Consider the following 24886-nt stretch of genomic DNA (forward strand, 5'->3'; position numbering starts at 1 on the left):
TCTGTTATTGCCTCCCTTCATTGCAAAGACTTCTTAGCATCCATCGACATAAAGGATGTATATTTACACTCTCCAATCTTTCCAGGTCATCAGCATTTGCCATGGGCAAAAACCTCTATGAGTCTATAGCCTTCCCCTTTAATCTTGGATTGGCTCCAGAGTATTTACAGGTACTTCAGTTTACTAGTTCTGGGTCTTCTTTACCTCAGAGCCAATCCAGTCTTTGTATTCCTGCTGCTTTGAGAGGAGACTTCCATGGCCTTCAACATCATCTCTTATGTGTCACTCATGATGTGGACCTTGAAGGACTTCAGATTTCTGATTTTGTCCCATCACTTGGAATATTTATTTTTTATTATTTATTTATTATAAGTATTTATATAATGCCAACCATTTACAAAGTACGTTACATATGGTACATTCACGGCAGTCCCTGCCTTCAGGAAGCTTACAGTATAAGGTGTATCCATACCTACAGATACGTATAGAGAGAACATGCAAACTCCATGTATGAAGTGTCCTGGTTGGGATTCAATCCAAGGAACCTAGTGCTGCATGGCAGAAGTGCTACACACTAAGATACTGTGCTGTCTGAGTAGCTGGGTGTTCTCCTGGACACCTTTCAGGTCAAAATCGCCCTGCTCCTGCAGAATCAGTTTGGGCAACTTTATTCCTGATGTAATTCTTTCCTGTGGACTGGAGCTATATGCATGTGGGACAGATCCAGTCTTTCTCTTAAATTGTAAGCAGTTTGTCTGTTATTGGACTCCTTTTCTGACCCACAATGAAGTCTAGGTTCAATTGGACAATGCCACAGCTGTCCTTTTGTTTTCTATGAGCCTACTGTTTATTTCTCCTGTACCTTACAGTATAACCTTAGGTTCTCTAATTATCAATGGAAAAGAATTTCAATGTGAGTACAAATTGCTATTATGTTTGCCCCTAATGGGTTTAATGCATTGACTGTGAAATTCAAAATTTTGATGGGCTTTCTTGTATTTAACAACATAACATCTTTGGTAACAAAAACCACAATGATAAGGATGTGTGTCAAATGGTCTCATGTTAATCTGAACACAGTTGTCAAAATCCTATCCCTTGAAACCGCTAAAAAATATGAAAATAGGTCAACAGGTAGGATTACTACAATGGTGGATCAAACTGTAAATATAATAGAGGTAAAATTATGTGATATGTGAAAATATTAAACCTATGGACTCTCTGTATTGGCTGCACCTAGGTAAACAAAACCTTTGTTTATGATTTAATTAACACACTGATTTCCAGCAAAATATAAATGCTCAGAGGTGAGTGGAAATGCTCTTTAATGCTATGTAATTGTCATGTTTGTTGGCTAGCAATAGATGAACAGTTACAATGTATTTTAGGCATGGGTTGATGGGTTATGGGCCTGTGCTGACAGGCCAATACATATTGCTTCCAGGTGCATTTTGCTTGCGTATGAGATTAGATTTAGGTGCTTCTGAGATCATTCACAGTTCATTTACTGGGGTGTTTGACTTGCAGTTGACATATATCTGACCTGCATCAACCGGCTTTGAGCTGCTTTTGCATTCCAATTGACTTGTATGGGGAGATAAGCAATTCATACACGAACAAAAGTCTTTTGACAAAGGCCCTTACATCATTGGCTAGAAAAATAATTATCAGCACAGAGGGGGCCTTTAAATATTTGAGAACATCTGGTTCCCCTTTAAAAAGCAGAATATTCCAGCAGCAGAATGTCTACACTGGTACCTTTTAATGTGGGAAAAGTTGGTCTTCTGTAAAGGATTACTCTACAAGTCACAAAAATATAAAGACAAGGGGTTATATTTACGTTAGGGATGATTGATATTGCATGTTAGGTGGTGTTCAAGGTAGTTAGTGTTAGAGTTACAAGGAGGCTAGTCTACATTAGCTTGTAGATACTGTATATAATATGCAAAACGTAATATGTAAAGTTGCATCGGCTGAACTGAATTAGATAAACCCCCCCACAAGTCCACAAAAGAGTAAATAAAATTGAATCAGCACTCCCAATATAATAAAAGTTGGATGCTCCAGTTCTCACTATTTTTTAAATGCTTACTTTTTTTAAAAAGCCAATTAAATTCTTAGTTGAAATCAGCTAAATTCACTTCAGGTTATCAAAACAAAAGGTGTTCAATGTTCTACAGTTTGTTTTCTTTCTAAAGCAACCACAACTTAAGTAGAAAAGCTTATCCTCTGCCAGCTGCTATAAAGTATGATCCTTGTTCTCTGTGTGGAAGCAGTGCTTTCATTTCAGAGCTCAGATGCACCCCTTTTTGGGGCCAAACTAGAGCTCTGCAAACTGAAAAGTGATTGGAGAGCTCTGGCTCTGACTCAGCAGGGGGTGTATCAGACATCTGCAGAGAGATCACTGCTGCCTCACAGAGAACAAGGGTCCCACACTGCAGCAGGCACTGGCAGGGGACAGGCTTTTCCACTGAAGCTGTGGCTGTTCAAAGTGGAAGTTTGGTCAAATCCTAACCGGGGCGGACTGACCATTTGGAAACTCGGGCACTGCCTGAGGGCCCGGGGTCAGTAGGGGGCCCCATAAAATGCCCCTGGTACCTTTTTCATAGGCTTTTTTGAGTTTGGGCAAGAGCACAGGGGCCCCATGATCCCCTATTGCCCAGGGGCCCCATGAGTTGTCAGTCCGCCCCTGATCCTAACTAAGGCTAAACCTACTCCCAACCCCATTCTATGCCTATTCTATCAAACCCTGTAAAGAAAAGATCTATATACTTACCTATTCTGAAGAAGCTCTGGTCCAGTCACATGGTCTCTCCAGTAACAGCTTCTGTGTAGAGGAGAGATCACTGATAACGGCTGCAAATGCCTGGGAGATGATGTTACACATAGGCTTACTATGCAGCATCTGTTGTCGGCTGCCCCTCCTCTACACTGAAACCGCTGCTGACAGCTGATCATGGGACTGCATTGGAGCGGCTTCAGGTAAGTATATAGATCTTTTCTTTACAGGGTTAGATAGAATAGGATTTGACTAAACTTCCACTTTAAAGAAAAAAGATTCACTTATTTTTTTTTTATGCACATGGAATATATTTTGCTAATTTAAACTGAAAGTTCAATTGGGTTTAATTACTTTTTCCATACTATTGTTTGTACTCTGATGCAAAGCCGTGCAGTTAGCTTAACATCATATGTAAGTGTTAATTAATACGTAAATATGAGTTGCTTCATAATGAAGCTTTAATTTGATAAACATGTTGACAACACAAAATGAATTGGATACAGCTGTACATTTACAACATGCAGTAGAGGACAGTTTCCAGCATTCAAATATTGCTGTATTTGTTATTGAAGAGTTTACATGTTATATATTGAGAAATCTTTTGGTAGTGTTATTGATGGTGTACAGAAATGAGAGGAATAAATTAAAACATTTGTAAAGCCTGCCATTTTAAAGATTTCTATCATACAGATGGCAATCATACATTTAATTTTATAATCCCATAAATGTTACTTTAAGAGAATACTATGTAATGAGAGAATGTTTAAAATATTTCCAGACATAAATGAATGTGAAAGCAACTCTCACGATTGTGGTGAAGAAGGCATGTGTTGGAACTACTATGGTGGATTCCGATGTTACCCAGCAAACCCTTGCCAAGAACCATATGTACGCATGTCAGATAAGTAAGTACAAGCGCAAATTAAATGTTCCTATTATGTGGCTTAAAGTGTTACTAAACCCAGGACCCTGCATTCACTATATCTGCTCTCCCACAGTACGCAGAACATGGAAATGCAATTATTTTAGTAAATATAAACTGCTAAATACCTTTTCTCATCAGCAGTTAGAGCAGTCTTGTGACTTCAGCAGAGCACTGGTTAAAGCTTGTAGGAGGAGTTTTCTTTCTGCTCTAGGAGGAAGCAAATCCCCTTGACCTCTGTCTGGACAGTGCTGATTGGCCCTGTGCTGATCACATGCACTCTCCCAAGAAAAAAATAACCTCTCTAGCAATACAAACCAAACTGACAATGGGTTCAGTCTGTATTGGGTGGTCATTTCAACAAGAGGAGGGGCAGAGAAGACAGGATCAAACAGCCTTTCTACACAATGCAGAGGATTAACTCCTTAGGTTCCACAGTGAGTATAACAAGCATGCTTTACTGCATATACAGACTGATTTTCTGTTGTGGGTTTAGTAACACTTTAAAGAAACCTATCACCAGATCTTTTTTTGTCTAGCTGTATTCATTAAAACAAGCAAAGATACGTGTGCTATTTGTTTTTGATTGGTTATTTTTTCCTTTATTTGTAAGCTATGCACAATAGGAAACAAGGAAACACTTCCAGCAATGTTGTACCCTAATATATTCCAGCTCCACCAAGGGCTGTAATGGAGCATGCTGTCAGCTGTCAGTAAAACTCTCTCCCAGTAAACTCCCTCCCCAGAAAGGCAAAACTCCCTTAAGCGAACCCCAACAGCAAAAAACTTCCCTCACCCCTATTTTGCCATTCACCTCTGCCCCACTGCACCTCTTGATCACCTGTCACCTCCACACTCCCTTGTCCACCATTTGCCTTTACACTCCCTTCTCTATTACTCCCCTCTTCATAGCCTTGTCCACTGTCCACCTCTACACCCCTCCTTCACGATTTGCTTCTGCACCCCCTCGTCCACCAGTCACCTTTTCACCCCCCTCACCCAATATCTGACACTGAAGTCCTTTGTCCACTGCTCCCCGCTGTATCCCCTCATCCACAGCTCGCCCCTTTACTCCTCTCATTCACAGCTCACCTCCACGTGCACTCATTCAGGGCTCACCACTACACCCCCCCCTTTCCCATTGTTTGCCTCTGCACCCCCCTTGCCTCAGCATTTACTAATCCACTGCATCTCCCAAAACTTCTTGTCTACCACTCACAAACAATGCATTTCCTGCCCCTCCTCCTCACATTCATATACACTGAATATCCCTAACTTCACTCCCCACATTCATGACAGTTCAGCCGCCCTGACAGCCCCCCCCCCCCCTCCACATACACGCACACACATTTACACACATAATGCAGACCCCTGCCTTCCTTATCACACTAAAATAAAATAAAATTCAGATTCTCTGCCTCCATTTACACACAATTCAACCTCCCTACCCCCTCTCCTTACATACAATGCGGCCTTCCTAACTCTCACATCTGGCACAAAGCAGCCTCCCTGCCCCCTCTCCTTATATACAATGAGGCCTCCCTGCCCCTTTCCTGATACACAATGCAGCCTCCCTGCCTCCTCTCCCCACATACAGTGAGGACTCCCTGCTCCTCTCCTTTCACACAATGCAGCCTCCCTGCCCCCTCTCCTTATATACAATGAGGCCTCCCTGCCCCCTCTCCTCACACACAATGCAGCCTCCCTGCCCCCTCTCCTCACACACAATGCAGCCTCCCTGCCCCCTCTCCTTATATACAATGAGGCCTCCCTGCCCTTTTCCTGATACACAATGCAGTCTCCCTGTCCCCTCTCCCCACATACAGTGAGGACTCCCTGCTCCTCTCCTTTCACACAATGCAGCCTCCCTGCCCCCTCTCCTTATATACAATGAGGCCTCCCTGCCCCCTCTCCTCACACACAATGCAGCCTCCCTGCCCCCTCTCCTCACACACAATGCAGCCTCCCTGCCCCCTCTCCTTATATACAATGAGGCCTCCCTGCCCTTTTCCTGATACACAATGCAGTCTCCCTCTCCCCACATACAGTGATGACTCCCTGCTCCTCTCCTTTCACACAATGCAGCCTCCCTGCCCCCTCTCCTCACACAATGCAGCCTCCCTGCTCCCTCTCCTCACACACAATGCAGCCTCCCTTCCCCCTCTCCTTATATATAATGAGCCCTCCCTGCCCCCTCTCCTCACACACAATGCAGCCTCCCTGCCCCTTTTCTGATACACAATGCAGTCTCCCTGCCCCCTCTCTTCACACACAATGCAGCCTCCCTGCCCCCTCTCCTTATATACAATGAGGCTTCCCTGCCCCTTTCCTGATACACAATGCAGTCTCCCTGTCCCCTCTCCCCACATACAGTGAAGACTCCCTGCTCCTCTCCTTTCACACAATGCATCCTCCCTGTTCCCTCTCCTCACACAATGCAGCGTCCCTGCTGACTACCTCACAGTAACTCATAGTCTAGAGCTCATGGAGCCTGTAGGAGGGCATGGTCAAATGTAGAGAAGGACCAGGAAGAAGGTGTTCTTGTATAGGACTCCTGTAAAGTAACATAGCAACCTGCAGATTACATAGGGAGAATGCACTCTGTGGATCAGGAGCTGCTGTCAGTACTGTTGAAACAGAGAGGAACCCAACTGTCAATGTGAACACAGAGCCAACTGGGAGCCCCTCTTCCAGTGTATTCTGCAGCGTTGGGCAGCCTCTACTTACTTTGTGTCAGCCTGGCCCTGATTGTATGCCTGCTCACCAGTATGCCTTGTGGCTGTCATGTCACGAGAGGGGCTATAGATTGCGGGCCTGCTTGTCATTAAGGGGGTATCTAGCTATTATGAGTTGCTACATTGTTAATTGTGTCTTGCATGTTTGGTGGATGTTTTTTTCAAATACTCAAATATAATAGCTTCAGAATAAAGACCTACACAGAAAAGACCAATAGTTTGTAGACCAGACAATGGCACTGGTGACTCTGACACAATTCTGACACAACTGCACGGCTCAAAAAAATTAACGGAATACTTTTTAATCAGAGTATAGCATCAAGTCAATTAAACTCCTGGGATATTGATCTGTTAAGTAGCAGAGGGGGTCGTTAATCAGTTTCAGCTGATTTGGTGTTAATGAAATTAACAAGAAGTGCACCAGATAGGCAACAAGGAGACAACCCCCTAAACAGGAATGGTTTTACAGGTGGAGGCCACTGATATTTTGTTCCCTACTCATCTTTTCTGACTGCTTTTCACTAGTTTTGCATTTAGCTAGGGTCAGTGTCACTACTGGTAGCATGAGGCGATACCTGGGCTCTACAGAGGTTGCACAGGCAGTCCAACTCCTCCAAGATGGTACATCAATATGTGCCATTGCCAGAAGGTTTGCGCCCAGCACAGTCTCAAGAGCATGGAGGAGATTCCAGGAGACAAGCAGTTAATTTAGGAGAGCTGGACAGGGCCGTAGAAGGTCCTTAACCCATCAGCAGGACTGGTATCTGCTCCTTTGTGCAAGGAGGAACAGGATGAGCACTACCAGAGCCCTAAAAATAACCTCCAGCAGGCCACTCGTGTGAAGGTCTCTGACCAAACAATCAGAAACAGACTTCTTGAAGGTGACCTGAGGGCCCAACGTCCTTTAGTGGGCCCTGTGCTCATTGCTCGGCACCATAGGGCTCGATTGAACACCAGAATTGGCAGGTCCTCCACTGGCACCTTGTGCTTTTCACAGATGAGAGCAGGTTCACCCTGAGCACATGTGACAGACATGAAAGGGTCTGGAGAAGCCGTGGAGAACATTATGCTGCCTGTAACATCGTTCAGCATGACCGTTTTGGTGGTGGGTCAGTGATGGTCTGGGGAGGCATATCCATGGAAGGACACACAGACCTCTACAGGCTAGACAATGGCACCCTGACTGCCATTAGGTATCGGGATGAAATCCTTGGACCCATTGTTAGACCCTACATTGGTGCAGTGGGTCATGGGTTCCTCCCGGTACACGACAATGCCCGGCCTCATGTGACGAGAGTATGCAGGCAGTTCCTGGAGGATAAAGGAATTGATACCATTGAATGGCCCTCACGCTTGCCTGAGCTAAATTGAATAGAACACCTCTGGGATATCATGTTTCGGTCCATCTGATGCCACCAGGTTGCACCTCAGACTGTCCAGGAGCACAGTGATGCTCGTGATGCTCTGGCCCAGATCTTGAAGGAAACATCGACAGGACACCATCCGTCGTCTCATTAAAGCATGCCCCGACATTGTCAGGCATGCATACAAGCACGTGGGGGCCATACAAAATACTGAGTACCATTTTGAGCTGCTGCAATGAAATTTCAGCTAAATGGACTAGCCTGCTGCATCATTTTTTCACTTTGATTTTTAGGGTGTCTTTGAATTTAGTCCTCTGTAGGTTGATAATTTTCATTTCCATCAAATGATGGGGCATCCTTATGTTCCTAACACATTACCCAGTCCATATTAGTATAGATATCCAGTATGATATTTTTATCCATTGAGATCTGATGTGTTTTCAAAGTGTTCCTTTAATTTTTTTTTGAGCAGTATATATTAAATTCACTATATCAATTTAAGGTCTGTCTTCATTTTTACTGCTTGTCTGAAAATCATACTGTCATTTTGGAATCCTGCCAATAGATGTTGTTTGTGTGCTGTTACTACAAAATACATTTTCATGTGTTAATGATTATCCACAATTTCTATTTCATTCTACAAAAAACAGATGTGCAATGTATCAGTAAGCAAATACATTTACAGTTGCAATTGTATTTATACAAACAGAAGTTAACATGACACGTTTTGCTCTTTTCCAGTCGCTGCGTGTGCCATGTAACGAATCCACTTTGTCGAGACCAACCATACAGCATCGTCTACAAATACATGAGCATCCGATCCAACAGACCTGTGCCTTCTGATATCTTTCAAATTCAAGCCACATTGATCTATGCTAATACAATTAATACATTCAGGATTAAATCTGGAAATGAAAATGGTGATTTTTACTTACGGGTGAGTTACAAGTATTTTAGTGCTTTTCGCGTTATCAAGTAGTTCCTGGGTCTTGCTTGCACCTTGCACATAGGAACTTAGCTAAATTTATTCAAAGCCTGTCCCTCCAAGAGCTAAGCCTCAGCTTTCCATTAAATTTCTAAGCCTCGCCATTCCATTAATAGCAAAACTAGGGCAGAAATTAAAGCCCTGAATACAGCATGCTCTCAAGATTTAGGAATTCAGTTTTCTGCAGCTCACTTTAAATTATTTTTTCGGACATAATACAGTACAGTTAGGCTTTGTTTGGGGGTAGCAAAAATGCTCGGTTGAGCCCGCCAATGCTTCCCCCTTAAGCTGCAGTAGGCAGTGGCCGCCGAATGCTACACATTCAAATAAATGGGAAAGTGCCGCAAACGTTCCACAATCACGGGCAATGCACATGCTTGCAGTGCGACTGTTGGCACAAAAATGGGTTAAAACAGGCATTCCTTCCTCACCGCCTCTCAGTAGCCTCTGGAGCATGATCTACCCTTACAGGGACATTAAATGACATTTCTTTATGGGGAGGTAAATTGTAACTTTAGCTTTATATTAAGTAAGAAAACAGTAAACATCTCTGTTTACAATGATATTATTAATCTAATGCCACCCCAAAAATGAACCGCTTCCCGACTGTCCCATAGCAGAACTACTGCTACAGGGCAGCATGGCTGCACAAAATAACGTATATATACGTGATTTTGTATTTCTGGGTAGGGAGCACGCAAGCCGAGCACATGCCCTACCCGTGCTGCCACTGGTGGCTTCAGCTGTCGATCACCGGGTCCCGGCCGGTGATCGCCGAGTATCACTGACGGAGGAGAGGTATGTATGTAAACAAGTCTCTCCCCTGTCAGCTCCAGCATGCTACTTTGTATGGCTCTGCATAGCAAAGTATACATAGTAAAGCACAGCCCACAGCACATAGTAAACATACACAGCACGCAGTTAACCCTTTGATCGTCCCTGGTTGCTAACACCTTCCTGCCCAGTGTCATTAGTACAATGTCAGTGCTTTTTATTAGCACTGATCACTGTATTAGTGTCAGTTAGTCAGTACCCCCCAGTGTCAGAATGCCCACCGCAGTCCCGCTATAAGTCGCTGATCGCCGCCATTACTAGTATAAAAAACTAGTATAAAAAAAAAATTTCAGTATATAGACCGCCATTTGTAAATGCTATAACTTTCACGTAAACCAATTAATTTACACGTATTGGGATTTTTTTTTTGTTGCAGACATGTAGCAGAATATGTTTTGGCCTAAATGGGTGCAATGTTGCATGGCTGTGCAATCATCAGTTAAAATAATGCAAAAAATGTCCTGGTCAGGAAGGGGGGTAAATCCTCTGGAGGGCAAGTGGTTAAGTCATTAGTTAGTGGAACAATACACGTACATGTGTCATGCATGCATGCAACACATCCTTTCTTCCTTCTTTCCTGCCATTAGCTACAATAATGCAATATGTTCTATAATCTCATAAGGCATATAAAATGGGTCTTGCATTAGACACATAATATGGCCCTTCTTACATTCCTTCCATTAGGCAATTTTATGGTGTTCTTATGGTTTTCTTTCTTCCTTCTTTTACTCCATTTTAAGGCACATAAAAAGGTCTGTCCTTCCTTCCTTCAATGAAGCACATAAAAACTGTCCTTCCTTCCTTACCTACATCAGAATCAATTCCACATTCCAAAGAGATGCAAAGGCCCAGTAGAAGCACATTTTTACAATCCATTTTTATTTTTCTATTTTTCAGCAAACAAGTGGAGTAAGCGCAATGCTTGTCATGATAAAGCAATTAACTGGGCCAAGAGAATACATCGTTGACCTGGAAATGGTGACAGTTAACAGCCTAATGAATTATCGTTCAAGTTCCATTTTACGGTTAACAGTCATAGTCGGGCCCTACTCGTTTTAGTCCCTTGATCAAACTTTTAACACTGGAAGCAATAAAATGATATACTATACAGTACATCACTCATTATTTATAGATGTTTTGTCTGAATTGCATTTTATATGTAGCCATTGCACACTCTAGGACCATTGTAACTACATTTCCAACACAGCTTTGTTATTTCTTTGCTTATGCTTACTGAATTTCTGCCCTTGGTGGAGGCAACAAAATATATTCATACATTCCAGGAATACAGCCTAGAAGTTGACTAAGATCTAGTGACATTATATCACATCTATAATGTTTAAGGGGCCAATTTATAACAGAACTTGGATATCCCTATCCACTCGCTATAATACTCACAATATTGCTCAATACTGCTACAGCAGTACTGAGCCTACATTAATTCACAGAGTTGTCTCTGTTTAACACAGAGAAGAGAACTGTTATGTAACTTTTACAGATCACTTAACCAAGCTTTCCAAATTACTTTTTTTTTACAGCCCCATTCTTTTGTATTGGCTCCCAAAGCCAGAGTAGTGCAGTGCTTTTTAAATGGACTCCTGAGTTATGTCACTAGTCTCTAATAAGGTGATAGGCTAACACAATATGGTGGCCTCCCATGTGTAGATGATTGGTAATGTGTAATGTCTTTTTTTTGTAATATGGTTCAAAATATGGCAATTATTCTTGTGTTCATATCATGTAAATACATTGTCAGTAGATAAATGTAAATGTCACGTGTCTGATATTGTTACTATTTTTACATGCCTCACATAGCCATATTATATCAACACAGAATATAATGAGCTGAGCTACTTGCATTTAAGAGCCTAGTTTTCCTTAGAATATGCAATTATCCATGAACTAAGTTTGTCTTGAAAAAGGCACTATAATAAACCTATTGACATTTCTGTGTTAACCTTTATAACATAAAAGGATCAGGCTACCCCAATATGTTAGCTGCAGACTGAAACACCAACATCTTCAAATATTTCATAAGAAGAGAAGTCTCATTTTGGGGTCCCAGGTACACTGGACTTTTTTAAATGTTAAATTAGAGATATTTCAGCAGACTCCTTTTGCTGTATCAGAATACAATATACAGTATTTGAACCTTGTGTGCAATTAAAGCTAATCTGACATCATCAGAGCTTTTTTTTTTTACTTTTTTCAAAAGAAGTGACTCCGGTTACTTTTCACTGACCATGGGGCAAGTAAGTATCACTAATTTTCTTATTCGGTGTGCTTTAAAAAATGGTGGTGACAAGGACACATAGCATCCTCTGTCTTTACACTGTTGTTGTTTTAACTAGGCATTAATGTAGTTATATTCCCTGTGTTGTTTGTTTGCCTTACCTTGTAATGATAGGGTCACATTTTGTGGCTGCAGTTGGTGGTGTCACAACTGATGGATTCTCCTATGTCCATGTATTCATTCACATAGCTTCTCCCTATTCACCAGAGGGACAATTTCTTATTCTGGGTGACACAGCATCCACTGAAATGAAATAAACACATCTCTTCCAGCTCTGTAATTTATCTTACCTGCAAAGCACCAGACTGAGAGACCTAGGAAATGTGGGATATGTAGTTTCTTCACAGGAAGTGTCAGTTCTTAGACTACAGACATTTTTACATTTTAGATTACAAATATCATATATTAACCTGTGCAGAACCATTCTGAAACTGGAATGAGAAGATTTATTATATTCTTGCACTATAGGCTGTGCACGTAGGGCAGCAAATGACATCATGAAATGATCAATGTATATCTTATGCAGGTATAGGTAGGAAGGTTTATAATGCCTCAAAAATTTCAATATGTATGGGCTAACCATTTAAATGTTATTTCTAAGAACACTAGTATTTAGAACTTCAAAAACAGTTTGAAATGACACTAGAAATCATAATCAATAACAAAAGTAAATAAAAAAAATGGATCACCACATATGTATTGTAAACATTTTAATGAAATCTGATCAGGATATTTTTACTTACTATGAAAAATTAAAACTGGGTCTTCCATCCAATTGTATCCTTATTATGGTAAAATTTCTGGTAAAAGTCAGAGGCATTTTTTTAAAGTATGCCAATGATTTTAATTGATTCACCTTCGTAAAAAAATAACAATAAATGCACATCTTTTTGCAGTTAAATAATGTGCATTTATTATTTTTTTACTAGGAGCCTGCATAGCATGGCACCCGCAATCAGCAGATCGCAGGTGCAATTTCAGGCTCCTGCAAACTGCCAATGTAAGCTGCCTACTGGCAGGCAGTTACTGATTGACAGGAAGCATCATTGAACTAACTACAGCACTTAACAGCGTTTTGGTAGTTCATTGAGAACTACAATCCTCAGCTGCAAAAGCTGTCGGTACTTGAAGTTCTCCCATTCACAGAACTCAGTGAATGAATAATGTTGCAGGTGGGCAGAGCCCTCCATGGCCGTGGTTTTCTTTTTTATTGTGACAGTGGGTGCGAGGAGAGGATCCCCAGCTCGCTGTCTCAATGGAGGATTGGGACACCTGCAACAGTAACATGTTACACCCCGAATACAGGTGTAACAAAAAACATTACAAAAGGTGAACTTTTCCTTTAAATATGGATAACTTAGCCCCAGATTGTACTACAGGCATTTCATATAGTGCGCCTTTACTTCCCGAATGCCTCTGGGAACTCCAAACCCAATAATAATTACTAAGCCACTGACAAAAGTTTTGATAAAGCTCCCATCAGTGGCAGGTACGCTATGATGAACTGCTATTTACACCTCCTTTACAAAGGTGGTCAGAGGTGGGAAGCATATAATGCATCCCTATAGGGGGTGCATAGTTGAAAATACCCTAAAGCTTTATATTATATAAACTGACTCTTCTTAGCACAAAGATTTTACCAATACTAACAGACTAACAAAGCATTGCACTACACAAATTGAATAAGCTTTTCTAGAACCATTAAAGCTGAACTCTGGGCAGATATCAAGAAAACACTCGGTAATGCATTTAGTCATTTGTTCAAAATCATGGAATGTACTATACAGGCGTACCTCGGTTTACGAATTTAATGCGTTCTCTGGGACGTTTTGTATTGCGGAAAATTTGTAAACCAAAACGTGGTTTCCCAGAAAAATGCATTGGAAAACAATTAATCTGTTCCGGAGGTCAGAAAAAACTAAAAAAAAAGTCTTTTATCTGTTCAAAACTCTTTATAAAGTGCACTTTAAAGGCATAAATACTGTACAGGGACATGTTAAAAAATGTCCAGGGTGGCTCCAAAACTTGATGCAAAAACCGCTCCAACACCTCCACACCCAACACCACGTACTACCCACAGACTAGAGCATGCACGAGGCCAGCATTATAAATCTCCCAGGCACAATTCATTCTGGGGAAACTTGCTTTGTATTGCGAAAAAAAATTGTAAATGCATTGAAAACCAATTAATCTGTTACGGAGGTCAGAAAAAAGTAAAAAAAAAAGTCTTATCTGTTCAAAACACTTTATAAAGTGCACTTTAACGGGGCCAGTGCTATAAACCTCCCAGGCGCAATACATCCTGGGAAAACTTGCTTCGTATTGCAAAAAAAATTCATAAACCGAGGCATTATTTTTAATGGATTTTCATTCGTAAACCAAAAATTATGTTAACCGAGGCGTTCGTAAACCGAGGTACGCCTGTATATTTGAATGCCAATAGTATAAGCCCCTGAACTTGGCTTGCTATAAATGTCGTGCAATCTTCTGTACAGCAGCACTGACACTGGGAGGAGGGGAGCACTAAAAGACAGGCGAAGTGTAGTGAACATGTGATGACAAGGAACATGTTGATAGAGGCGGGGAGCAGTGGGATAAGCTCAACAATCTGCTGCTGGTCCTTTATTGTCCAATCACAGGCTGGGGGTGGAAAGGTGACATAGCTGTTTTGCGTAACTAAAGAGCTAAATCACCAACCTGACTGTGGTGTCTGACAGGGCTTTGTAGATCTCAGGATTGCCTGGACAGAATTAAGAATCATTCACAGGTAAAACAGTATATATGTACTTCCATTGCAATTTAGCTGTCTGCCTGGAGTTTGGCTTTAAAGTGGTTGTAAACCTTACATATATCCAGTAAAGTAACTCACCTCAGGTGATACACAGAGATTAAACAAATCATTTTTTGCAAGTTGTACCTGTTTATCTGCAATATCCTCTTCTCTACAGCCATTTAAAGTCCAGAATTTACACAGGATCTATCAGCTCTTAAAAAGCAGTGGGCGGGGAGCTGAAGATACACTTAGTGAGGAGAGCTCTGAGAGCTGATTGGAGGAAAGGGGCATGTTCCATTCATACAGCACACAGGAATAGAGCTGAGGATGTCAATCTGCTGGAGATCCATCCCCTGTCACCATTTTTCTCTTGGTATCAGGAAAATGTGTTGGAAGTGACTCATGCTGATAGCGGAGGAACGAGGCAGCAGACAGAAATGACACTTATGCAGGCCATAGACCATTCGTTTATCGGCCGAAAAACGAAAAATCGGTCGTTCTGTTGCCACCAATGATTGCGAAAATCGGCTGTTTTTTGCAAATTTTCCAGCATGACCGATAAAAGAAATGAAGAGGAACCGCGAAAATCTTATTCTTATTCTTTCGGACGAAAATTCGGCAGATACACGAACCATCTATGACCTGCATTAATGCCCTGGATAAAGATAAGTACACACTATAGAGGGATATGCTTTGTTCATATTTCATGTCTGAGGTTTACAACCCCTTAAGGTACATACATTAATTCATCTCAAATATTCTAATATCTAAGTGCCTGTTCAGTATGTTTTCAAAGATATATATTTTTATTAAAATGTGTAAGATTCTACATTGCATTATTTTGTATTCATGTATTTTAGGAGCTTTGATATATCTGATACTGTTTTTACTTTAATGTATAAAGTTTTTATTGAAATAAATGATAAACTAACAAAATGAATGCTGAGTTAATTTCTAACTTACATTTAGTACAGTAAATGTAATATTTATCTGAAAATATTTTGAACAAATGTGTCCTTATATTTGTACCTTTTTCTGTTATAGTTTTATGATAGATTGTAAAGAAACAGTCTATTGGCTCTCTGTACACCAAAAGCATGGTCAGTGCCCTTGTTTTAAAAAAAAAACAGTTGCAGGGTATAACCACAAGGAGTGTATTAAAGCCAATCCAGCAGTTAATGCTTGCCTTACCTGAGTTCACATTGTCCCAAGCAGAGTCCTCTTAGCAGCAAAATCCCACCACCGGCATGAAATGATTCGCTTGGGAGGTCTACCACTCGCCAATTTCAAGCTCAGGTATTCTAGATTTTGTTTGTTAAAGGAAGTTGTACAACACAATAAAAGGCTGCAGCATTGCCATAGAACTATAGCCACACATTGGTAGTTTATGGTCAAAGGGTAATTACACTTTTGTAGGGAAACAAGATTGTGCAACTAAAAGAAAAATAATATAGTGCCTAAGTCATCTTGTAATTGAATGTTATTAAAATTTCCTTTCATTTTCAATCTGCAGTGCTGTAATTTTCTGTAAAATGCAATTCACTATGGCTACCTGGAGGCGTTCTGTATACAGATGGTGTACAGAACGCCCCCTGAAAATGTAATTTCCTGTTTGTGTGATTGGCTCACTGATTTTCTCAGAAGTCTGCACTAAGTTACAAGTCCCATTTTTGGCATTACCTGTAACAAAAATGTCATTTTTGGTGAGATACTTCCAAAAGGAAGACACGTCTAAAGAGATGCAGACCGTGCCAATTTCCTCATTACAGCACTGCAGGTGCTGCAGGTGATTGATAATTATAAAAACACTCCCATACAGGTTCACTCTGCACATGGACACAGACAAACAGCTATTTCTTCTGAATAACAAAAGGTAGAAATCTGCAACAAAGTTTGTAAAAATCCTTGCAATGTACATTGATCAACTGGAGGGGAATGTTTTTTTTTCTCAACAAAAGCAGAGTTACTCTTTAAATATGGGAATTCACTATTCATTCCAAAAGCAACTAATCTCATGGATACTTATGAATGTATAGACTCAATTTATAAGAGTTTATCCATTGGTATACTGTGCAGAGAATATGATGAGAAAGTTGTACTGTCTGTATGTGGAAGGTACAATTGGAGAAAGCATTTGCCACATTAATTACATATGTACCTGTAACTATGTGTAGTTAGTATCTGCCAGTGGTCTTAGCATGGTTCAAGCAATGAAATAGGATCAATATAGTTTCTTCTTTCTTAGTGCCACTGGCAGCCACCTTTAGGCAATGTGTATTTAAACCCTAAGAATGAACTTCTATTATTTACTCCCTTTTGGTCTGTTAAAAAATATACCATTTTCCAGCATTGGTTATATCTGATAGATAAGTGCAAAAAATACTTGGTGATTGTGACAGAAATCTTGTGAGCTGATAATTTCCTATAGTAACCATTTTGCTTGAGGTGATTGTAGCCGTATTAGTGCATTTGCGACAGAAACAATTGAGTACTGTCCGTGATACTTTTTTTATTTGCACTAACATACAAATAAAAAAAGTATCACGGACAGTACTCAATTGTTTCTATAGTAACCAGAAACCGGCGCTCAAATCTCTCTTGCTGCACTCATAATGGAATCCTGCACTTGCTGAGGTGCCGCCCTTGGTAGATCGGGGAATCTTGATACTAGCAGAAAAGAACAAAACAGGGAACACTCTCTGCGTGCATTACCGTGATAATATGAAATTTATTATAAAAATACAAAAACATACTCACAAGCCAAAAAGGTCATAAAAAAAGAGACAAGGAGTCAAAAGATGCCAGTTGTGGACAGCAATGACCAATGAGAGGAAAAGTGTACCATCTTTAGTGGAAGTAATAGTGTTCTGTAGTTTATATCAGTGGGAGAAATTATGTTGCAATGTTGGTGTTAGTAGAAGGAATGGTGCCTCATATCAGTGGGAGGAATAATGCCCTAAGAGGCAGATAAAGGCAATCAAAGGGCTGCATCTGGCCCCCGGGCCGCAGTTTAGAGACCACTGGTATACAGGTGAGAAGTGCAGAGATACAGTAATGGAATTCATGGGGATACTTATTCTGGTGACAACTGCCTATGAGGGGGACTTTAGATTTATTTCTTCTTATTTGACTGTCTAGAAGAGGATGTAAAACGAAAGCTCCCCAAAAGGGCCCTGGGACATAGCAAAATACTCACAAACTGACAGAGGTTTTACTTCTCTCCATCCAAAATTAAAAATACATTTTGAAAAAAAGATGTTTAAGATATACAGTAATTTAATAATGAAAAGGAACTGTTTTCTATAACCTACTCCAAATCACTCTCTTGCATTTCTATATATATTTCTATATGTATACTGTATATTGCAGTTTTTTTATAGCAGCAAAATCAAGCACCATGTTGGTGTCATTCACACCTGGGCAATGAAGTATGAGTTTACTTGGCATAACAAAACAAATGTAAGAAGTGTTATGTTTGTATGATTACTTCTGAGTCACTAAGATAGAAATCTAAATCTATATGTACTTTCTGTAGAACTCCTGCAGTGTTACCTTCTGATCCTGATCTCAATCCATCAAGTGCTGTATTCCCCTTTGGGGTGTTGAAGCGCAGTAATAACTGAACAACGTATAAAACTGCTCAAGGGCATTCTGATTTGTAAATGAATAGTAATATCCAAGAAACTAGAGCTAGCCTCGGGACAGCAAATATATTTACACAAACTACAGTTTCTTACAGCTTTCTTGCATGTGTAGTACTTTTCTCTAGAGCTTTTGGAAACTTTCCTGGACAATGGAACAATGTCATCATTTGTGGTAAGGGAGTTAGGCTATGATGGATTATTCTATAGTATCGGGACTGCATATGTACATAAGCATTTGACTGTAATATAATATAAACTATGAAGATTAATTTATCTTTTATTGCTTATTGTGATTTTTTAAATGCAAATGGTTCATAAAAAAAATAGTCTTTTACTGTAATTCAGTAATCCTTTTCTATCATTATATTATAAGATAATACCCATAAGTTGTAAGGAAAGCAGTTTGTTAGAGTATGGGTATTGAAATACAATCATGATTTTATGTGGTCTGCTCTCAAACCAGTGGTGGTCAACACAATAGAATTTCTGCCCTGGAACAACTGGGTCCTTGCTTCAATCTTCACATATTCGCTTTTATACCTGTCAACCTAGATTGAGTCCTTCATACATTTTATAGTGCTGCTAGTGATGGGCCGAACACCCCAATGTTCGGTTCGTGGACAAACATTCAATCCTAATGATCATTCGACCGCGAACTTCCAACACAATGCAAGTCTATGGGACTCAAATTCAAAAGTGCCCATTTTGAAGGCTTATATGCAATTTATTGGCCATAAAAGGGATATGGGGACTCGTGTACTGCCCTGGGGGACATGAATCAGTGCAAAAAGACATTTCAAAAAGTACAGTTTTTTTAAAGGGGCAGTCATTTTTCATTGCTTATAGTAAAAAAGAAAAATTCCTTTAAATATCATGCCTGGGGGGGTCCTCTTAAACTACCCAAAAAATTGCACATCTGTACAATGTATAGAACCTGTTGCAGCAGGACTGACTTTTTTTTTTAAATTACTATTTTAAAAAACAAACAAACAAAACAGCGTGGGGTCCCCCCCTAATCCCTACCAGACCCTAGTTTAGGAGAGACCCCACGGTAACAAAAATGTAAAAAGTGCGTGGAGTTCCCCTTAAAATTCATACTAGGCCTAAAGGGCCTGGTAGGGCTTTTAGGGGGAACATCCACTCTTTTTTTCCCCATTATTTGGTGGTGGGCTTCCCCTTAAAAGTCCTACTAGACCTAAAAGGCCATGTATGGCTTTTAGGAGGAACCCCAAGCACTTTTATTTTTTTTACTGTGTTTTTACTGTCCCTCCTAACCTTCCTACCAGACCTAAAGGGTCTGGTATGGATTGGGGGGGAACCCACACTGTTTCTTTTTTTGAATTTATTTTTTGCTTTATTTTTATTTTTTTTTTAATATTAGTTTTTATTTTTTTATTTTTTTCCAGGGAGAGTATTCTCCCCTCCGTCTAAGGCAGTGTTCAGCAACACACTGCATAATGCTGCAGTGTAAGCAGCCTTCTACAGTGGATATAAAAAGTCTACACACCCCTGTTAAAATGTCAGTTTTCTGTAATGTTAAAAAATGAGACAAAGATAAATAATTTCAGAACTTTTTCCACCTTTAATGTGACCTATAAACTGTACAACTTAGTTGAACAACAAACTGAAATCTTTTAGGTGGAGGGAAGTAAAAATTAAAAACTAAAATAATATGGCTGCATGAGTGTGCACACCCTTAAACTAATACTTTTTTTAAGCACCTTTTGCTTTGATTCCAGCACTCAGCCTTTTTGAGTATGAGTCTATCAGCATGGCACATCTTGACTTGGCAATATTTGCCCCACTGTGAGGGCATCTCCTGTGCACAGCCCTCTTCAGATCACCCCACATATTTCCGATCGGATTCAGGTCTGGGCTCTGGCTGGGCCATTCCAAAACTTTAATCTTCTTCTGATGAAGCCATTCCTTTGTTGATTTGGATGTATGCTTTGGGTCATTGTCATGCTGAAAGATGAAGTTCCTCTTCATGTTCAGCTTTCTAGCAGGAGCCTGAAGGTTTTATGTCAATTTTGACTTTGTGCCGATATTGACTGGTATTTGGAGCTGCTCATAATTCCCTCTACCTTGACTAAGGCCCCAGTTCCAGCTGAAGAAAAACAGTCCCAAAGCATGATGCTGCCATCACCATGCTTCACTGTGGGTATGGTGTTCTTTTGGTGATGTGCAGTGTTGATTTTTCACCAAACATATCTTGTAGAATTCTGGCCAAAAAGTTCAACCTTGGTTTCATCAGATTATAACACATTTTTCCACATGCTTTTGGGAGACTTCAGATGTGTTTTTACAAAATTTAGCCAGGCTTGGATGTTTTTCTTTGTAAGAAAAGGCTTCCATCTTGCCAATCTACCCCATAGCCCGGACATATGAAGAATAAAGGAGATTGTTGTCACATGTACCACACAGCCAGTACTTGCCAGATTTTCCTGCAACTCCTTTAATGTTTCTGTAGGCCTCTTGGCAGCCTCCCAGACCAGTTTTCTTCTCGTCTTTTCATCAATTTTGGAGGGACATCTAGTTCTTGGTAATGTCATTGCTGTGCCATATTTTTCTCCACTTGATGATGACTGTCTTCACTGTGTTCCATGGTATATCTAATGCCTTGGAAATTATTTTGTACCCTTCTCCTGACTGATACCTTTTACCAATGAGATCCCACTGAAGCTTTGGAAGCTCTCTGCGGAGCATGGCTTTTGCTGTAGGATGCGACTAAGAAAATGTCAGGAAAGACCTACTAAAACAGCTGAACTTTATTTTATGGTTAACCAGAGGCACTTTAAATGATGGCAGGTGTGTACTGACTCTTATTTAACATGATTTTGAATGTAATTGCTTAATTCTGAACACAGCTACATCCCCAGTTATAAGAGGGTGTGCACACTTATGCAACCACATTATTTTAGTTTTTTATGTTTACTTCCCCCCCTAAAAGTTTTCAGTTTGTTTTTCAATTGCGTTGTACAGTTTATAGGTCACATTTAAGGTGGAAAAAGTTCTGAAATTATTTATTTTTGTTTCATTTTTGTTACATCACAGAAACCTGACATTTTAACGGGTATGTAGACTTTTTATATCTACTGCATAGTGTGGGCTGGGGACTTTGGTCAATAGTGGCTGTTTCTCACAGTGCTGTGATTGTCCAAAGGATTGCACCTGACCAGTGGTCAGGTGCATCGCTTTGGCAAATCATGGATCTCACAATGCACTATGAGAGCACAGTGCATTGTGGCGTGAACACAAAGATGACCGATGTTCAAATAGAACTTATGTTCAGCTCGAACATCGAGCCCAACACTAGTGCCCATGTCAAGTGTATAATTAAAAAAAAAAAAAAAAAAAAAAACTTAGCATGCATTTTCATTCACTTTAATACACACATACCCTTAGACATCCACTGTTCAAAAACTTGGCATATTTTACTGGTAGTAAAATATTTAAAAGTCATATTAAACAACATGACTACAAAGCAAAACTGACTATATCCTTTGCTATCATAGCATAAAGAAGCCTTTATACTACATTTTTAACCCCAGAGGATTTATGAAAATGCCCCTACATTGATGGTCAGTAGGTATTCCTCCCACCTTCAGTGGTGGTTAGAATGCCACTCTTACCGTCGGGTAATAAGATCATTGGTATCATCTTGTTGGCTCTGCCAATTGGCAATGGACCTGGAACTATGAAGCACCATCATATGAATGATCAGTTAGCCAAAGCTCAAGGAATAGCAACCTCTGGAGGAACCTATAGTTTCTACAGAACCCTGGTTGAGGATGGCTGGTATAAAGAGAGATTAGTAATTCCTGTCTGAGTTTTTGGAAGGTTCTTGCACACATGAAGTATACAACTCTCAAGAAACATGTTCTATCTGTCAAACCCCACCCTTTGTCTCACCATAAATGTCTTTAGATCTTTTGCCCAACTTACAGTATCTGTATGGAGCTACACAGAAGCTTCACCCGTTGTGTGCAGCACCTAATAACTCTCATCCTTCCCCATAGGCAGCTCGTTGGACCTCTCACCCCAGTAATCTGTGTTCAGCTCTACTGATCACTCATCTTCTGTGTGCAGCTCCTGATACATCTCATTCTTCTCCTCAGGCAACAACAACTTGGACCTCTCCCCTTCTCTTTTTTATGAGCATAATGTAGGGCAGATGGGTGACACTCTCTCCACATTCCCTACTCAATGGGCGCCAAGTGCGGGTCACATGAGAGGCCTACCCCAGGGTTTCTTCTTTGCTATGCTAGGCACCCGTAACAGGATCTCCTTTAAATAACTCACTCCTTTAAATAACTTCAGACCAGGCAGAAGGCAAAGTTTCAATGCTTTATTTAAGAGAAGACTCCAAACATAACAAAGTCCATCATCTAATAAAACAGTTCTCGTCCCTGCATCCCTAATCCTAACTCAAGCTATGTGCTGTGCCAGTATACCTGCAAAGGTTGAGTCCATGCATCAAAAGGTCCATAGTAGTAGGGTTCATGGTTGTTGGTAGTGTCCAGCAGCTGGTGTCTTCAGGGAGGACCACAGGTATACACATGTGTGCGAACTCTCCAGCTCTGGACCACTGCCCCTTATATATTCACAGGATCAGTGGATTGGACCCAGATAAACCTGGCTAGCAAAAGACTTGTGAAACACATTTACCCAAACCTTCCTGTCCAGGACAGCACCTAACTAGCTCCATTGCAACCCACTTACAATCTCCTCAGATCTCTCACTGATCTTAGTATGCAGCTGTTGAGGTTGCTGACCTCTTTTTTGAAGTTATCTCCTGGAAACTCTTACCCCTCTGGTCAACTCCTCAGACCTCATACTGCTTTTTCTTTTGCACAGCTTCTGGAACCTGTCCTTTCTGCACAAGTAAACTTAGTAGTTCCCCTCTTGATTTTTTCCATGTGAAGCTTCTGAGACCTCTCACTACTTTCATCTCCCCCCAACACAGACACACACCTGTTTGCAACTCCTGGGATCTCTCACCACTCTACTCTGTATGCAGCTGCTGCTCTATTTCTTTCTTTTCTCTTCACCTTGTCCTTCACTCCTAATATCCACTCTGTCCACATTCACTGCTTTGTTACCACTTGCTTCTGTTTATCTCCACAATTTACTTAACACTTCACTCTTAGGACACCTCCACTACTGTCTCTGCACTTTTGCTTAGCGCACCATCTTTCCCTTTTATCATTAAATTTTGTTTGCACTAACTCCATAACTTAAAGTGGTTCTAAACTCCAAAGCTTCTTTTACCTTAATGCATTGTCTGCATTAAGATAAAAACCCTTCCTGTACCCCCTCCTTTCCCTCCCCCCTTTTCTCCCTCCCCCCCTTTCCCCCCTTTTCTCTCTTCCACCCCCCTTTCCCCCCCTTTATTTTTTTTTCTCACTCTTTTCTTTTCCGTTCTAGCTCATCCCATTAGATCTTTTTCCTACATCTTATTTGATGGGAGATTACTATTTACAGTTTCATATATCTGTTTTTCCCGATCTGGCTCAGGATGACCGGTTGACTGTGTGGGATCTTTAGTATTGGAATCTCATGTGTAGTGGGTATCTACGGACTGCCATAAGCTTGCTTGTTCTTATGTACCTTGATTTGTTATACTTTTGTATGATTTCAATAAATGCAACTGTTAAAAAAAACCCTTCCTCTAGGTGTTCCCCCTCCCCCTCCCTAACACTTATCGTATCTGTCCAGTGCTGTGCCTGGTTGCAAGTTTTCTTTTCTCTCTCCTCAATCTCACACGCTTGGTTGAGAGCAGATTGGCTGCTGCTGTCAGTCAAATTATTTTCTAACTAGACTTGGCCTTTGTATACAGTGTATTACCTGAGGCTTGCCTGTGTGCCTAATCCCACTTCCTTTGCCACATCTGCTCTCCCTGTCATCCACTCCTCCCACAGCTCCCAATCTAAATCTGGCCCCCTTCACTACTCCTTTGACATCCAATTCACATTCTGCTCCCACTGCCCTCATTTCCCATTATTCTTGCTGTATTCAGGTGATTTGATTCTGGCTGCAGTACTGAACATTTTATACCCCTCACCAATTTTTTTCACTTTACTGTGCATACCACCACTCTGTCCAACCATGAGGCTTTGTATCTTCTAGTTTCAGTCACCTGTGGCGCTCCACTGTGTCCTGAAAATTATTCATCTACTTTACTTCCCACTGTATGTACCTTCAATCTTAACCATCTACCCCTTTCATGTACCCATGTGTTGGCTGACATCACAGAGCCGCTCCATGCTCTGAAAGGGCACATTATTGTTGGGATCCACCCAGATGCCTAATTGGCAGTTGTCTCAGCCTCTCAGTGTGTGGCTGAGAGCCTGAGCCAGCTGCTCCAGTGAGCACTGGAGAAGCAGAGCAGAGCATGGTGACTGATAGTCACCACTTTCTGCTCAGAGTGGACCAAGAACATGCAATCACTGGTCACTGCCATCAAACTGATGCTGCAGCATGGAGGTGAGTATGAATATTTGTTTTTCTATATGCCCTAAACTTCTCCATTAAGGGTGGACATAACACGTTAA

General features: G+C 40.8%; 1 protein-coding gene across 1 annotated transcript in view; it reads left to right on the forward strand.

Annotated features, from left to right (window-relative positions):
* The window catches only part of EFEMP1 (EGF-like fibulin extracellular matrix protein 1), an 87605-nt gene extending 71981 nt beyond the window's left edge, over positions 1-15624 (forward strand). The window contains exons 9-11 of the mRNA XM_089669228.1: positions 3561-3687; positions 8545-8740; positions 10520-15624. Of these exons, the coding sequence (XP_089525354.1) occupies positions 3561-3687; positions 8545-8740; positions 10520-10681 (485 nt within the window). The 3' untranslated portion in view covers positions 10682-15624. The remainder of the gene's footprint in view (positions 1-3560; positions 3688-8544; positions 8741-10519) is intronic.
* The last annotated feature ends 9262 nt before the right edge of the window (positions 15625-24886 follow it).

The sequence above is a fragment of the Staurois parvus genome, unplaced genomic scaffold (genome assembly GCF_062004578.1).
Source record: "Staurois parvus isolate SC_StPar_1 unplaced genomic scaffold, SC_StPar_1.0 ptg000070l, whole genome shotgun sequence".
Lineage (NCBI taxonomy): Eukaryota > Metazoa > Chordata > Amphibia > Anura > Ranidae > Staurois > Staurois parvus.